Source organism: Monodelphis domestica, chromosome X (assembly GCF_027887165.1).
Source record: "Monodelphis domestica isolate mMonDom1 chromosome X, mMonDom1.pri, whole genome shotgun sequence".
In the NCBI taxonomy this organism is placed as follows: Eukaryota; Metazoa; Chordata; class Mammalia; order Didelphimorphia; family Didelphidae; genus Monodelphis; species Monodelphis domestica.
The window spans coordinates 7,030,615-7,048,165 of NC_077235.1; the positions used below are offsets into that span (position 1 = coordinate 7,030,615).

The 17,551-nt window shown below is 45.8% G+C and overlaps 1 protein-coding gene across 1 annotated transcript in view; it reads left to right on the forward strand.

The window, feature by feature from the left end:
- LOC103104288 (uncharacterized) overlaps positions 1 to 17,285 on the forward strand; it is a 67,971-nt gene extending 50,686 nt beyond the window's left edge. Inside the window, exons 7-15 of the mRNA XM_056809330.1 lie at positions 5,074 to 5,184; positions 6,662 to 6,789; positions 8,782 to 8,903; positions 11,841 to 11,891; positions 12,304 to 12,346; positions 13,669 to 13,721; positions 13,807 to 13,893; positions 14,614 to 14,737; positions 16,730 to 17,285. Coding sequence (XP_056665308.1) covers positions 5,074 to 5,184; positions 6,662 to 6,789; positions 8,782 to 8,903; positions 11,841 to 11,891; positions 12,304 to 12,346; positions 13,669 to 13,721; positions 13,807 to 13,893; positions 14,614 to 14,737; positions 16,730 to 16,828 — 818 coding nt within the window. The 3' untranslated portion in view covers positions 16,829 to 17,285. The remainder of the gene's footprint in view (positions 1 to 5,073; positions 5,185 to 6,661; positions 6,790 to 8,781; positions 8,904 to 11,840; positions 11,892 to 12,303; positions 12,347 to 13,668; positions 13,722 to 13,806; positions 13,894 to 14,613; positions 14,738 to 16,729) is intronic.
- Positions 17,286 to 17,551: the final 266 nt, after the last annotated feature.

A 17,551-nucleotide genomic window follows, 5' to 3' on the forward strand; every position in this document is an offset into this window, starting at 1 on the left:
TAATGCCATATAAAATATGAAGATTATTATTTTTTTAAACACTTCCATTACATCTTAGAATCAATACTGTGTATTGGTTCTAAGGCAGAATAATGGTAAGGGCTAGGCAATGGGGTGAAGTGACTTGCCCAGGGTCACACAGCTGGAGAGTGTCTGGGGTCATATTTGAACCCAAGACCTCCTATCTCTAGGCCTGGCTCTCCATCCACTGAGACACCCAGCTGCCCCCTCCATTTGCTTTTTGTAGACACTGCATAAAGAGTATTATTCTTGCCACTCTATTTTCTCATCATTTCATATAAGGCTCCCCATTTTTCAGTGACTTCCTCGTAGTCCCCATTTCTTATGAAACAATAATATCCCATTCTACGCCAATTCCACAGTTTGTTGTTATTCCTCTACCCATGGATCCTCATTTTTTTTCTAGTTTCCAGTTCATCCAAAAAATTCCAGCCCAGGGATTGGAGGCCGGAGGGTGGGAACAATTTGTAACTTTGTACACAGAATTCCAAATGGTTTTCCAGAAGTTTGCACCGATGCACAGCTTCTCCCAGGTCATGAATCCACGTGTCTTCTCATGGCTGCTTGTTAAGGGTGAGGTAAAAGCTCACGGTACCTTTCATTTGTGTCTCTTTTTATGAACGATTTGAAGCATGTTATCATATGGTTGATAACTCCTATTTCTCCTTTTGCAGACTCTTTGTTCACACCCTTTGCCCACTGATCAGCTGGGGAATGGCTCATATATTCACGTCAGTCCATGCATGTCAGGCTTTGGCCAGAGATGCTAAATGCAAAGGTGTTTTTTTTTTCATAATGTTTTGATTTTGTAGATGAGAAAAGCTTTGTTTACATATAAAATAAATATATAAATAGAACATGAACATTTATAAATATATAAATAAACATATAATCCAAACAACCTTTTGTGATCACCTCTGTGCCTTGTCTGATTCTGATTTCTCCCCCTGATATCCCAACATACTTTTTTACAAACGTGATTTAAAAAACCAACCCAACATTTGGCACCAGAGTCCCCCGACTCAATAAGTATAGTAAGTGAAAGCGAGATGGGAGCAGTGGGGAGAGAGTGAAACCAAAGAAGGGAAGAGGGAGGTTTGTGCTGCTGCCAGCCCATTCCTGAAGCTGGCCGCCACGTTCGGGACTGACTTTAGTGCCAAACTGCACTTTGCCTGCTATGTGATTTTACTGCTAAATTTACCAGGCCTGGTGACTGTTTTTGGATTGCTGAGACAATCAGCTCCTTGATAGGAAGGATCATTTCATTCTTAGTCTTTGTATCCTAGCACAGAGCCTGGCACACATTTGGTGGTTGGCACACAGGCCCTTCTGCTTAGTGACTGACCCTGTGATACAACTCTATTTCCTGTTATCTGAGGTATTGGGGGAGAGTTTCTCTTCTCCTTATGCCCGTTTCTCAGTTTTGACATTTATCAATTTATAATATATTTATTATATATGTGTATATAGTAAAGATAATATAAATTATATATCGTATATTAAATATATAATTATATGTAGTCTATATGTGTATATATACATATATACATATATATATATATGTAATATAAAATAAAATAAAAATATCCCCAAAAAGGCCCAGGGAGGATTTCCAGTGACTCTAGAGCACAGAAACTGCAGGGTCTCTAAGAAGAAGAAGCAGCTGGAAAAGGGTCACTTCCCATCTTCCCCCTTTGAATCCAAAACCCTTTCAAAGTTAAAATTTCCTCGGCCACTTTACACAAAGGCATCACTGACGTTTTAAATCAAGGGCCGGTATCTGGGCTCTTGAGAATAGGTGAGGCTGGTCCTACTGGCCCATCTTTTGGAGATTAAGGAACAAAGACAGATCAGCAGGGTTTGGGGGCAGGTGGGGCAAGAGGCTTGCTCAATCCCCTGCCTTTTCATATTTGGAGGTGGGGGCAGAGCATGGAGGGAATGGTGGACTTATGGACAAATCTGGTCTTGGATGCCATGAAGCCATTACTTGGTGCTTGACCTCCTCATCCTGATTGTCTGGCCCAGCACGGAGGCACTGAGCAGTTCGGTGGTACTAAAATGAGTTGCAGGAACAGGGACTTAATCTTACAAAAAGAAAGTCGACCATGATAAAATAACGCATTGCGATTATTAAATGCTCTGTGATCATTTCCAGCAATGCCCTTTGCTGCATATCATATAATAGCACATTATAAAATCGTAAGATTTATTGCTAGAAATTCTATCTGTGAATAGGCCGCAGAGCCGTGAGTTCTTCAAGTAGGGCTCTCTCTGAGACTTTTGCTGTTCGATCGTGTCTGCCTCTTAGTGACCTCCTTTGGGGTTTTCTTGGCAAAGATACTTCGAGAGATTTGCCATTTCTTTCTGCAGCTCATGTGACAGGTGAGGAAACCGAGACAGACAGGGTAAAGTGACTTCCCAGGGCCACACAACTCTAGAATGTCTTCCTGACACCAGGCCTGGCACTCTACCACTGCACCACCTAGCTGCCAGGAACTAAAATACGTAATACTGATTACAGAGGAAACCAGTTATCTTGAAATAAATGTTTAAGCTATTTTTTAAGAGTCCGTCAACCCCTAGTAAAAAGCCGGGGAACAAATCGATTTCATTTGACAGCATTTATTAAGCACGACTTAACATTCTAGGCACTGTGCCAGGGGCTGGGGATACAGACAACGAGGGAGACAATTCCTTTCTCAAGGAGCTTCCATTCTTTGTGGGGAGATGGTATGTAGGTGTGTACACTTGTGCACGTGTGTGTGTGTGTATGTACACACATGTAATTCTATCCAAAGCACTACAGATGGGTCTAGAGGATGACCACGCTTTATTCTTTCAAGTGATTAGTCAAAGGCCTCCGAGATATTCAGGGGACACATTTAACTGGCTGAGAACAATTCCATTTCCTCCCTGGGAACTTCCATTTTTACCGTACTTGTTGGACAGCTGCCGGGGAGGTGCTGCTGCTAGGGTCGGATCTCCAAGCCCCCAAACTTCTGTTGGCACAAGAGGCATTTGAAAGCCTTCCTTTTGTTCACCAGGAGAAGGGAAGAAGCCTCAGACTCCTTCCTGTTCCTAATCTTCCCCAACTATGTCCCAAGGCTGTTCATATTGCTTTGCCTTTCTCTGGAACTCTAAGTAGAATCGGCAAAGCACGTACCTCACAGTGATCCTGTGTGGTAGGGAGAACTCAAAGGCTTTCTTTCTTTCATTCATTCAGTCAGTCAGTGTTTATTAAGCCCTCATTATATGGCTAGTGCTTCTAGGCCCCCTAGAGGATGTGAAAAAATATGAGAGCCTGGGGACATTTGAGGGACCTTTGGAGCCTCAGTTTCTTCATCTGAAAATTGAGAGTATAGGCATTGCCTGTCCTGCAAGGTTATCAAAGCTCTGCACTGTTTGCTTAGCCCTTTGGGACGGAGGGTATCGAGCCAAAACCTGTGGGAAGGTCCAGCCAACACTTTGGGACCTGTGTCAGTTACTAGCCTTATCTCGATTAGGAGGGGTGCCAACATGCTGCTCATGCCGCATCTCCCTGCCCTGGAGCAACAACTGTGAGCGGTTCCCAGAATATCAAGCACATGGCTATGACAGGCATCTGCATCTGTTCACTGGGGAATGGGACAGTTGATCTTCCTGATGTCTGTGTGAAAGTGATACCCAGGAGATGAAGGCAGCGATCATCTTTTGATGGGCACCTCCTTCACTTTACTATTCTGCTGCTGCCTCCCCTTTCTGTCAGATTGGGTTTCTTCGCCACAGTCACATCCCTCTAGCGCTGAAGGGGCCGAAGGTGGCTGGGGTGGTGGGGGATAGAAATCTAAGGAGTGCTCGCCTTTCTCAAGCACCCAGTGAGGTAGGGAGTATGGCCAATATCACTCTCTTCTTACAAGTGAGAAAAATGAGGTTCCGAGATAGCAGATAATCTAGTGGAACTACACATTGGCCCAAGTGAGGGGACTCCCCAGGGCACTGCCAGGCCCACACTGCTGCCAACTCAGGTCAGGCCAAAAGGGAGCAAATGCAGCGGGCAGGGTGGGGGAGACCATCAGTGGGTTCACTGGATGCTAGGTTAATAGATTCAGAGGAGGAAGGAATGCTCAAGGTTATTTTATATGACTTGCTCATTTTATAGAGAAGGTTCAGTGAGGTGCCCAGGATCCTAAGGGTGCTAGGAGAATCTGAGCACTTCTGCATCCTCTTGAATTCTGCATATGAAAATCTGAGCCACCCTGGCCTATGTGGCACAAGAAGCCCTCCCTAGGCCAAACAGGGTCCTGTAGACCACTAGCATCTGAAGGGTGAGGCTTTTCTGGAGGGAAGGAAGGAAGGAAGGAAGGGTAGAGTTTTCTTTTCATGGTTCTGCCTCTCCTTAAGTGCCTCACTTATTCTCTGTTCCCAGAGGGCCTTGCTCTCTTAACTGAACTTCCAAATGCGGGGTTGCCCAATGAAATTCAAGGTAAGATTCTTTACCTCCACTCCTGATATTTGTCTCAAATAAGGGCCTTTTGAGGAGAAAACCTTCAACACCCACAGTAATTCCTTGATATTGGTAGGCCTGTAGGCATCAAATAATGGAAGTCAGTGAGGAAGAATTGGGGTAGGGTAGAGAGCAGAGAACAAGATGCTTCAAGACCAGGCCCTGTGGGTAACCCTGTAGTGCTGCTCGTGGATGTAAAAGTCCATGAAAGTGAGTGACTGAATCTCTGGTGGTGTATTCGAGAGAACTCGGGCTCTGGACCACTTTCCCTTGAGGGCTGTAATACCGTTTCATCAACATCTTTCAGTGCCCACTGCTTCTCTTGAGGTACTAGTCTGTATTGTGAAGTTATGATGTATTTGCCAAAAGGCCTCTTTAATCTCGAGCATTCCAGGAAATGGAGTCTAGCCTTTCTTGAACTTTTTTAACCAGTAGAACATCTCCGGGGCTACCACTCATCTGTGCAGTGGGGTTGTAAAGTGTACCCCCCTCCCCGCCCCCACATCTGCTCGAGGTGGGATCATTCTGGAGTGTGTCTAACTGACTGTCATATCTGTTTCTCCTTTCAGATGACATCATAAAGCTCCAACGCAGGGCACAGGCCCGTAACCAGGCCTATTATGATGGAAGAAGAGACTATGATGGATACAGATACTATTACCAAAGAGGATTTTATGAAGGTTAGCCTCAAAACGATTACTTCTTCTTATGATGGACTCACTCACTAGCCTTACTGAGCTGTAAACTTAGCATTCTGAAACATCTCTGGGGACCTTGGCTTGTGGTTTAGTTTCTTCGTGTTGGCAATAGTCATTGACCCACCTTGGGTGAAATGAAAAATGCAGCTACATCCCTCAGGGGATGTTGGTCTGGTCTGAACCATTGTTTAGGGCCTGTTTTGTACCACATGGGCAAGTCCAGCTTAATGGTCCAGTTGTCATTTCCGTAGCCAATCCCACAGTATCACTGAAGAAAGGAACTGGCTGCCATCAGGTCATCGGTAAACCCAACGGAAGCTTTGAAAAATGCTCATCTTCTTCTGTAGGGAGTCGGTGCTTGAGCTGGGCCCCAGCCCAATCACCCAGCTCAGTCCATAACATTTTCATAGGCATTTACTGGGTATCATTCTGTGGGAGGAGAGCTTCCAAAAAACCAGAGTGTTCTCAGGACCCTGGAAAGACCCTGATGCTCTTTGGCAGCAGAATCCTCCAGTGAAGGTCTCTACTAAATCTCTCACCAGCTGCTGCCTACCTCTGACTGCTTCAGTACCCCCAAAAGGAATGTCCTTAGAGAGGGGCAGAAAGCAGGGAAAGAGGACCCATGCCATAGTTAAGTAAGCAAGGGAGACTTCTATATGCTTGCCCACTTGAAGAGAAACATATGATTGGGATAATTAGGCAGCTGACTCAGAACTAACATATTCCTTCTACCTGAAAAGGTCACATAAATTCCAACCAAAGTGACTTCCCCTTTCTGTGTTAGGCAGGAAGACCCGGGTTCAAGTCCCAGAGGGCTAATAACTTGGACTCTTAGATTAAGAGTTGCAGAGATAGTGCCCACTCTGCATTGGTAGGTGGAGTTTCCTCACCAGAAACTGCCCTCACTGAAGTCCCAGATCTGCCCTTCCCCCCTTAACCCCCCCCCCCCCCATCGATCTACAGGCTTCACTGGATGCAGATAACGATCCCAATTGGCATTTCTGGAACTTGCTATCCTCTTCTGATTTCCAGTGCTCTCCTTTACTTTATCCTTTACTTATCCTTTACGTTAGCCTTTACTTTATCCTTTAGAAATTGGGTGTTTCTAGGAGGCGGCATCGATTTCCAGCAGGTGCCTGGTGGCCTATTTCTGGTCCATCATGGCAGGAAGGCATCGTCCTCCCTGTGCACAGTATGTCAGGTTCCCTTTGCTTGGCAGAAGGGCTGGGAGCTCATCATTGCAGTTGCTTTCATCAGGACATTAGTCTGAAGTGATCCTGCCCAGCAGTGATGCCAGAGCTCGATTAGAGGGCTACTGGGAAGAATTCACTGGAAAGGCAGATTAGACCTTCTGCTAAGCCCGGTGCATGACTTCTGGAGCCTGGGAGCATAACAGAAGCCTGCTGGGAGCTGTGCTGAGTTAGTGCCTGATACATACAGTTGATCATTATTTTCCTAGGACCCCAGCGGATAAGGAGGTGGTCTGGACGCCAGAATAATTACAGAAGAACCATTCAGAATTTATCCAAGCCAAGGACATATTCTTCAGGCAACAGGTCATTCAGCAGAAACAATGCAGCTTATGAGGTAAAGCAATGATCAATATTTGGTGACTCAAATGGTCTGTAGGGGTGCCTATTTGATTCCTCGATTGCCCCCATCTAGGAAGGGTGGGAACCAGACTGGAGCTTAGCATCCTTCTGACCCCAACCATGCCTGTGGCAGTCCCAGCAAACAATTAGATGGTCGTTGATTCATTTTATTTCTTTAACTTTATGGGGGGGGGAGCTGGGGTTACATTTGCCACTCACTATTCGGGCATGGCTGAAAATTGAAATTGGGAAGTCTAGCTAAATGCCGCTCCTTTTGTGGGGCCCTATCGGCATTTTTTGTTTTATATTGCTCTACGGGCTTAGGTTTCGAGTATGCTCTAAAACCCATTTGGGCAGACATGTCAGGGAAATGGGGGAGTCCTGGTTTGATTTCACGTTTAGCCCCATGACGCTGAGGCCAACAAGTGGGAGAGATAACTGGGCAGCCCTTCATATGTCATGTGTCATATGGGTGAGCCCACCCCTAGGCAAGAATACACAAGGAGACCCTCACCAGACTCCTAGAATCTCAAAACTCAGAGGCCAGCTGGTCCTGAACAAGAACAGGGATTCTCTTGTGCCGATAAAACGAGGCTGATGATGGTCTGAAGTGCCAACACTGTGATGACACATTACGGTATGTAAAGCTCTTTGCGTGTAGAATCTCACTTGATCCCCAGCAAGGGGTCGCCCTTCATTCAAAGACTGCTACGAAAGGGGACCCATTGGCCTCCTCAGGAAGTCTGTGGCCACTTGGCCGCAAAAGTATTTCCTCACAGTGAGGAGAACTTGGTAACCAAGCCCTCTCTAGAGCTGTACCCCGCCCCCCCCCCCCATTGACTGCTCCTGGTGGTACCATTCTCTCTTGGGCCCTAGCAAAACAAAACAAATGTCTCTTCTACCTGAAGGGCCTCCCCAACTGCTTGAAGATATCTTTATGTATTTTTCAAGTTGATGGTTCTCTGATAACTCAGACTTCCTGCAGTGATCTCAAGAAAGGTGGAGCATAATTCTTTCACAAGAAATTGAATAAGCAGTTAAAGTTTTCAATCATTTTCCAAGTCTAACAAATGGGCTTTATGTTTTTTCAATATTTCCCCCCTGAAAAGCAGTGCAACACTGTTTTTCTGATGGCTTTTGGTGCTTTTGAGAAGTAGTAGGAATAGTTCCTAGAGGAGTGGAGGGCCATGGGGGCAGAAGATCATGAGTTCAAGTCTTGCCTCTGCCATACACTGGCTGTGTGACTGAATAAGTCACTTCACCTCGAAGTGCTCTAGAGACTTCTCTCAGACTAGAAGTTACAGAGGAAGTACTGATCCACCTAGGTGAAGAGTGTTTTCTTATCTAGAATTGGAGTCAGGAAGACATCAGTTCAAATTCAGCCTTGGACATTTACGAGCTTTGTGATCCTGGGCACCTGACTCGACCTGTCTCTCTCTCTCAATTTCTTTATCTGTAACATGAAGATAATAATATTAGCATCTAGCTCACAGGGATCATATGTGAGTATCACATGAGGGAACACATATACAATGCATTGCAAACCTTAATGTGCTATGTAATCTTATGACTATTGTTATTATTGTTGGTGGTGTTGCGCTTCCAAGCCCTGTTGCTTTGGGTTGAGCCAGATGACCTCAAAGGTCCCTGGTCATTTTTCACTCCTTGAGAAAGATATCAGGGCCTGAGAACGATGGGACTTTGGGCATTCAACCAGACCACCAACGGAACTAGTTTATTCTCTATCTATGTTTTACATTTTATTAACACTCAATACATGCAGTACCGTGTTGCCAGTTTTAAGGCACCAGAGACATTTTTTCATCTTTGTTCTAAGAAAAAAAGACTTTGGTTGACTTACCCCTTAGGTATCACTTCATTCTCAGAGAAAGTAGGAGTTTGGGGACCCGAACCAAGGCATGTCCAAGGAAAATCCTGGGGTGGAGGGAGTGTTGTAATCGTTTTCTCCAATGGGATTTCTTTACAGGAGGATGAAGATGACGAATCAACAACTAGGCAGTTCCAGAACCAAAATAACCACTTTGAAAGACGTGGAAGACGACCAACACGTGGACAAGAGAGAAATCCATTTTCGAGTGATGCGAGAAGGTAAAAATAGAGTCTGGGAGATTTCAAAAGAGTTCTCTGTATTCCTTTAGTGACAGCTGAGCCAAGTGGCAATTCCACACCAGCAAGATACCACTTTTTGTCACTGAGAAGAGTGGAGGAAGCTGCCTGGAAGTCTGGGAGGAAGACTTGGGTTCTCAAGTCTTACCTTGAACCCATTCTAACTTTGTGGTCATGAGCAAGCCACATCTTATCTCAGGGAGGTGTTAAACACCTTTGGGCAACTGGAAGCTAACGACTTGTGGGGAACCATGAGTGAACCCAGCCTCTCCCTGGGCTGCAGTTTTCTTATCTATAAAATAAGACGTTGGATTAGATGACCTCTGAGATCCCTGCCAGCTTGGCCAGGAGCCTATGAGCCGTAGTTAGAGGTCCATCTTTGCAAATAGAAGTTTCTACCCTGAACAAACCACATTGGACCCCCCAAATCATTATTATATTACTGTAAATTAGTTTCCCTATTTGGGGGGGTGGGGTGGGAATGGGACAAGACACTGGAGCTGTCTTTGATATGGCTGTGCTTTTGGAAAATGTCCTATGGTAGTTTCTGTAAACCTCATCTCTCTCTCAAGGTTAGCTAGAAGGAGGATAGGATAGAGCCAGACTCTTAAAATTTCCTCTTAGCAGTTAAGAGTATTCTGCCCAAGTTGGAAATTGCCTTTTTTCCTGGGATCTCTCATAACGGTATGTGAGTGTCTTTTAAATACTTATTCATGTGTTGTTTTCTGGAAAGGAACGTTTGTGTAGATCTCTCCTTTTCTCTACTAAAACGTAAGCTCCTGGAGGTCACGAAGGGCCAAAAACATACTTTGTGCCCTCTCTAGCAAGATAACACCAGGCCTTGGACACAGTAGCTACCTCATCATTAATTGTTCTGGTCTGTCCCTGAAAAGTGAAGTCTGGCTGGGGAGTCCTTGAATACATTTATGGTCTCATGTAGATTTGAGCAAAAGACCTGGCCTCAGTTTCCTCATCCATGAAACAAAGTGAAGGGTTGAAGCAGATAGCTTATCTCCAAGCCCCCTTGTTGCTGTGGTTCAGTTGTGTCCAACTCTTCCTGAGTCCATTCGGGGTTTCCTTGGTAGAGAGACTGGAGTGGTTTACCATTTCCTTCTCCAGCTCATTTTACGGGTGCAGAAACTGAAGCCAGCAGGATTGAGTGACTTGCCCAGGGTTACATAGCTAATAAGTGTCAGGGATCAGATTTGAACTTGGGTTTTCCTGACTCCAGGTCCAGTGCTCTATCCACTGTGCTACCTAACTGCCCCCTAACAGCTGTAATATTTTGTAATTCTATAATGGTATCTCCTTAGCCCAGCTGAATCCTATTTGTTGGGTTAAAAAATTCCTTCACCTTTTCCGGGATCTACTGTATTGTCAGTGTGGTCCTCTTTGCGGTGATGTAGCTCACAGTGCTTCTCTGACTTAGCAGTCAGGGCTCCTTAAAGGAGTCGTGGACATCATGCCTGGTGCCTGGTGTCCCAGAATTCAGTTTTTAAATGGAGTTGGTCTTTAAGAAATGCTGTGACTCAGAGGGATTAATGGGAAAGATGCTTTCCACATCCAGAGGAAGAACTGTGGGAGCAAAAACACAGAAGAAAAACATTTCCTTGATTACATGGTTTGATGGGGATAAGGCTGGGGATGGAGACTAAACAACCACCCTAGTGCAAATATCAATAATATGGAAATAGGTCTTGATCAATGATACATGTAAAACCCAGTGGAATTGCGATCAGCTATAGGAGGAAGGGAGGAAAAGGACATGAATCTTGTAGCCAGGGGAAAATATTCTGAATCATCTAATTAAACAAATTTTTCAAAAAATAAAAATGAAAAAAAAGAATTGCTGTGATCTAAAAAGATCACCCCCCTGTGGCCAACCTAGTGCTAAGTTTCTCTGAGCAGCTTAGCTTGGCTAGTCCTCAGGCATGAGGCACATTGTCTCCCCCACTGTCATGCCTAGATTTGGGCCTTTCCACTCCGCCAAGCCTAACGCCAGAGCTAGTGCTGTCAAACTATGGCCTTGGAGAGCCCAGGCTTACCTCTGCACCCAAAACAAGGGTTCAAGTAAGACTTGAATGGAAGATAAATGAATAAAGATTCCTAGAGAACCAAAGCCACGAAAGCCAAGGAGGTATTCTGTGAGCAGGGACTTGGCAAAGGGGCTTCTTCCCTCATCATTCTAACTAGGGAAGGAGAACCTTTGCAGAGGACCTTGACAGCATTTCCCTGTTAAGTCCCTAGAATGCTAACGAATCATGTGGCAAGTGTGAGAAACAGAGAACTCACTGGTCCAGGGTCCTCCCCCAACATAACTACTTCAGGCCAGCTTCCACCCAGCAGGGAGGGACAGACCAGGATACTGAGAGTAGCTACCCAGGCACTACCACCACTGGGCCAGTGTGAGTTCTCATTGAGAGCTGGAAAAACCTTTCAAGTAAAGTTGTTGGCTAATGATAAAACCTAGTATGCATGTGTAACTATCTGTCTCTTCCTCCTCCTTCCCCATACCATGTTGCCTCTAGGATGTTAGCTTCATCAACACAAACCTTGAGAACCATAACAAGCAATACAGCCATCCTTCTAGAGCCACGTTAGCAAACATGTGGCACGTGTGCCAGAGGGGGACTCTCCGATGAAATTTGGGCGCATGATCTCTAGAAGATTCACCAACATTGTTCTAGAGCTTCTTTGAATTTATACAACCTGACCCATGGCAAGATCTCAGTCTGGGAATGAGTCCTTTGGAAAAACTCCAGGGCTCCAGTAAAGCCCAAACCAAGTCTTGGGGCCGAGGACCTCTAACATGCACCGTCTCTTTGGAGACAGAGGTCTAGGTGAACACTTCTCAGAGTTGTTGGCACCTCAATATTGTGGCCCAGATTCTTCACTTACCTCCCCTTTTTGTTCCCTCAGGCCTTCGGAGGCCTCTGGCACAATTGCCAGTGGTGAAACATCACCTGAAAGGTATGAGTTTCAATTCCGACTGGACAGCAGCTGTTTCTTTATCGTTTCTCATTTGTTCATAGAAAAAAAGTCCTTGTGCTGCCTTTAGGGTTGAGCACTGGGTTCAGTCTGGATGTTGGGAGAATATGATTTTAACCCAAAAATCCCAAGTCAGTTTGTCCCTCTCTCAGGTTTCCTTAGACTTCATCATAAATGCTTAGTAAGCCTTCATGCCTCTATTGAGGCAGCCACATTCCAGCAAAGGGCTCATTTGCTCCAGGGGGCCTCTGCAGCTTTCTGTCATTGGCTTTTGGCTTCCTATTTGAAGTCACACGGTCAGGCTGAGACTGAAAGTAGCCATTCTTCATAAGCCATTACAAGGTCATCATTTCCCATCCCAAGAGGATTAACTGGAGTCTTTTATATCAAACAGAGGGAAGAGGCAGGGGCAGCAGAGGGATGATGAAGTGACCCAGGTGAGTATCATTGCTTTCAGTTTTCCAAGCCACAATCAGTTTTCTTTTAGAGGGCATTTTTACTTTAAGGGGGCCTCGTTTCTTCAAGTAGCCAATTTCATCATCATTGATGTATGTAGTTATTGATTTATTTAAAACTCCATTGACTTCTCTCTTAGTATCAGTTCCAAGGCAGAAGGGCAAAGGCTAGGAAATCAAGATGAAGTGACTTGCCCAGCATCACGCAGCTAGGAAGTATCTGAAGCCAGCTTTGGACCCAGGTCCTCCTGATTACGAGCCTTGCACTCTCCCATCATCATTTATTTATTAAAAAAAAAAAGAAGACAAATTAAGACAAACCTCTTCGATCTTAGAATTGTTGCATAGTATTGTTTCCAAGGCAGAAGAGTTAGGTGGTTGGGGTTAAGTGACTTGTCCAGGGCCATATAGCTAGGCCATGTCCACTTCACTGCCCCCCATCATTCATTTTAGACATAAATAATAGTTCGTTAAGATGTGCCTCCTGGCCTTAATATGGGAAGAAACCCTAAAAAATCTCAGTTCTAGTAACTACTAACTGTGTGACCTGGGCCCTTAGCTACCTCATCTGGACCAAGGGATCTCTGTGATTCCTGCCAGTTCTAAATCTGTGATCTGCATTTTGGTGCCCATCTCAATATAGCCAATGTTTCCCTTCATACCATGTGGATTTGCTTTTAAATGTTCCCTCTCCACCACGTACCTGTGCTACTTGGCTAATGGATGGGCAGCAAAATGGAGGGCAAAAGAATGCCCGAGACTCAGATCAGGTCCACACAACCATGCATAGACCCAGCCTGGGCACAGGGATAGGAGTCAGGTGCTGAGTCAAAGTTACTGCACCAGCTTTCTAACCATGGGAGCTGACTGTCCCAGATGGGATAGGCTGCCTCCTTCACTGGAGGAGTATGGGAGATAACTTGTCGTTGGTGGGCTGGAGGGATTAGTGGCCTCTGAGGCCCTTTTGTGGTTGCCATCAATGTAAAAATTAAAGTTAAATCTCAATAATAAAATATTATATTTTAGGAGATTTATTAATGATCATTAAAAGTAAAGGAATAAAGGGGATACAAAATAAAAAAACCACATGCCCATGGCTGATCATCCAGTGATCAGCCCTCACTTACCACCACCATGCTTACTGACATCAGGCCAAAGAGGGAGAGGAGGCTCCCCTACTCAATTTATTCTGTCTACAGGAAGTACGTAATGACAAGAAGTCAGAGGGCTCCCGGGAAATGTAGTTCTTTTTTAGGGTAACAGATGTTCTGTTACACTTCTGACTCAGAAGTTTGGTCTTTCAGGTATCCCCATCAAAATCCCACTCATCTGAGCGGAAATCGACAAACAAAAGCAGGTAATTGTGCTCGAAGGGAGATGGCACCCTTCTAATGAATTCCCAAGGGTTGTGTGAACCCGAGCTAAACATCTGTATGGTCTAGCTTTCCTGGTAGGTACCAAGTCCAACTCAAACCTGGAGCCATCCTCACAATTTGTATTGAAAATTCTCAAGTGGATCAAGATGATCAGTAAGTAATACTTCTCCTGCCTTTTGGCTTTTAGCATGCACTTCTGCACATGTGTGTCTTTGGTGGTAGGTACCTCTTCCTCTCCACTCCTTCTTTTTGGATTCTCACGTGCTCATGGATTCTGGGACTTCTCAGGGGTCTGTAATTCAGTGAATGTTGAGGCTTTAAATGACTCTTTCCATCCTCAAACCTCTTCTAGGTGGTCCAGTTTGCTCTAGGTAGGACTGGAGGGAGTGGTGGGATAGCTCTGTGACTCCATGATTAATTCCAGGCCTGATGATCTGATGAGGAAATAAAGGGGGGACCTGACACAGTTTTATGAGAAAAGCACAGATTTCTCTCCCCGCTACCCTGGCCCCCACCCACCTGGTTGAATTAGCCACAGCTGCTGGAGTCTAGTTGGATGTGATATTTGGTGGGCCCAGATTCCGGAATGTCCTCCATAAACATCTAGAACTGGAAGGGCTTGGACACCAGTTGCTCCAACCCCTTCGTCGTCTAGAGAAAACTAAGGCCCAAGTCCTGGCCTTAGGTTGTAGAATGAGTCGATCCAGTCACCAGTATGAAGTAACTCTCCTATACAGCTAGTGCTAGGGATCCAGAGTTAGAAATGGAATGTTCTCTGCCCTCGGGGAACTTCCTTCCTGTGAGGGGAAAGGATCCTGATTCAGTGCATGCCAAGTGCATTTACACCATTCCATATGGATTTGTAATTCACAGATCGGACAGAAGCAGCGATGAGGAAATTTCAGATGTCAAAGAAAAGCCTACCTTACCCAAGACTGAGAAATTCGAGCCCAAAGGGATCGCCTTGAAATACAATTTCCGGGCTCTCGGCAATCAGGTATAGTGGACAAACTTGCCAAGACACTTTACAAGGTGCTATGGGAAAAATCCGGTTACTTTCAGGCTCTGCTTGGCATATTTAGGCAGCTAAGGTAGCACGGTAGAGAGAACACGAGACCTGGAATCAGGAAAACTCCTCTTCCCTAGTTCAAATGTGGCCTCAGACACTTTGTAGGTGGGTGACCCTGGACAAGTCACTGAATCCTATTGGCCTCAGTTTCCTCATTTGTAAAAGGAGCTGGAGAAGGAAGTGGCAAACCACTCCTGTGTCTTTGCCAGGAAAACCCTAAATGAGTTCACAAAGAGCTGGACACAACTGAAATGACTAAACAAGGAAAAATCCCCTGCTCCTTTCAGGCTTTACTTGGAAAATATGCGATCTCCTTGTGCTGTATAAGAGAGCAAAACCCAAGACTGGATGTTTGCCCTGTAGTTCAATTTTCTGAGGAGGCATAAATAAGGCGAAAGATTTCAAGTATTTGTTTTAACTACAAAGCATTGGGTGTTAGCAGCAGCCGATGTGAACCTAAGAAACCTTTGTGGCATTTGCAATCTACTAGGAAAGCCAGAACCTAGGCTGAGTGCTTTGCGAATATGATCTCATTTGATCCTTACAGCCACCTGGTAGGGGATAGGTACTGTCATTATCTGCATTTTACAGATGAGGAAACTGAGACCAGCATGGTTAAGTGACTTGCCCAGGGTCACACAGTCAGTATCTGAGGCCAGATTTCAATTGGGGTCTTTCTGAGTGAGCCCAGGCCCTGTGCTCTGTGCACAGTGGCACACTCACCCCCCACCCCAGCTACCCCTCTAATATCCAGTAGACTATGAGCCTCCGGAATGGCTCAGACAGTCCATAGGGTTTGAGGAGGGAAGAGAACATCGATTTCTGAGGCTCGTAGAGGTGGTTTTGTGGATGAACTGAAGCTGGAACTGGGCTTTGAAGAAAGTAGTAGATGGGTAGAACAGTACAGGCAAAGGTGTGGAGGTTAGCAGGTATGTTTGAGGGACCAAAGTGGCTGGAAGTGAGGATCTGTGATGGGGTGGAGTGTAAGACATTTTTGCCTTAGGAGGTTTGGGGGATCAAGAGTGAAGAATTTAGATTTGAACTACAAGCACTGGGAAGCCATGGAAAGGGGCTGGAAGCCTGCAGTGTGCAGGTGGATATGCAGATATGACCCAGAATGCTCTGCTTCATTTTAAAATTCAAAGAGGCCAAAGGAGTAGCTTGATGCATTTTCCCCCATGTGGGGTCCACCCTCTTGAAGACCATCTTGGCTGCTCCTGGATTCCTTTCTAGCAGACAAAGGAAGGCTTCTCTTTTCCAGATCATTCAGATTCCTTTCCAGGCAGTGGCTTGTTGTGAGCACCCAAATCTGTTGGGAGCCACCGTAAATAAATGTTCTCCAAGGTTGGCTTTACGGATGGTGTTGAAGACATCATTGCTTGTGTCAAGTCGCAACCCCCTGGTTGGCCTTCGCTTTTCTTTAAGCTGCAGCTGCAAACATGGAGGTGTTTCCAAATGCAGGGAGGGCAGGCAGCAAGTGAGCAGATCTGGGGCCTCTCAAATGATCTTGAAGCAGCCTTCTACCCTTCTACTATGTCCCTCTTCTGCTGCCCTCTGAGGGGGATGGCAGGAGGAGACATGGTTCTTTGAGTTCCTCAGCAAAGGAAAGAGTCTGCCTGATGTGGAGGGCTGTTGGACCAGCACACTGGAAGGTCAGAGGCAGGATGGCCCACTCCTTCGAATGGGGCTTGGGATGCTGCTGAGTGACCCTGATTGGTGGCCCCCCAGGGGCTTCTTCACCAAAGACTCCCTCCAGGTCCTCCAAAGCTCTTGTCTTGCTTGGCCTAGGCACTTCACTCTGCCCCATCCCTCCACTCCCTCTGCTTTTAGGTGGCCAGGTTCTGCGCATTTGGGGATTCTTTCCAGCTACTACATGGGCAGGACTAATAGAAGCCATTCGTTTCTCTTTCTCTTCCACAGACTAAAATAACACTCCATGAGAGATTCTCCATCCTGCAGCGGATGAGGGGGAGCGTCACCGTTCCCAGATCTAGGAACAGAACCGTCACCCTGCCCTAGGTGTTCACCATCACGGCAGGACAGAGCCAGTCGTCTTTCAATGCATTTTTCACGACTGGTGTCTCTTCTAATTGTTTGTTAATAGAAAGTTTCAGTTCTCACCTAAAATTGTTAAGCCGTAATCTCAGTTATTCATTCAAATCAGTTTTGTAGGAAGACCCAGTATACCCAGAGGGGACAGTCCCTGTGGGCTCTACATTCAGGCTCCTTTCCCAGAAAAGGGACCAGGTGAGGGAGAAGGGGTGGAGCGTCTGGATGGTTTCTAGTTGTTACTTCAGCCTTATAGCATCAGAGGGCTCTTTCGGGCCAAGTTTACTGAGGAGCTCAGCTCCCATTCTGCTCCAGCATTAGTGTAGACTAGTCCCATGGGCCTGGCCCAACCTCAGCGGGGCTTTGTAAAACATCCGAGCATTGGCTGGTATGTTGTACACGCACTAAATAAAGACTTTGAAAACAAGGCCTCGACTCATTTCCATGTCAATGGGCAGGGGGCTACCCGAAACAACTTGCAGTCGTGGGCAAAGTGGGTTCAGGTAGGGAGCAGAAGATGGCAGGTTTGGAGCACTGGCACAGTTGCTTCTCAGTGAGGCTGTCTTTGCAAGGTCCTCGCACTCCCAAGTTCATCCAGGCAAGGAGGGCCTTATCCCGACATCCACAGTCACATTTTCTACTCAATTAGAACCATAGAATGTCAGCAAGAAGAGACTTAAAAATTGACTAGAG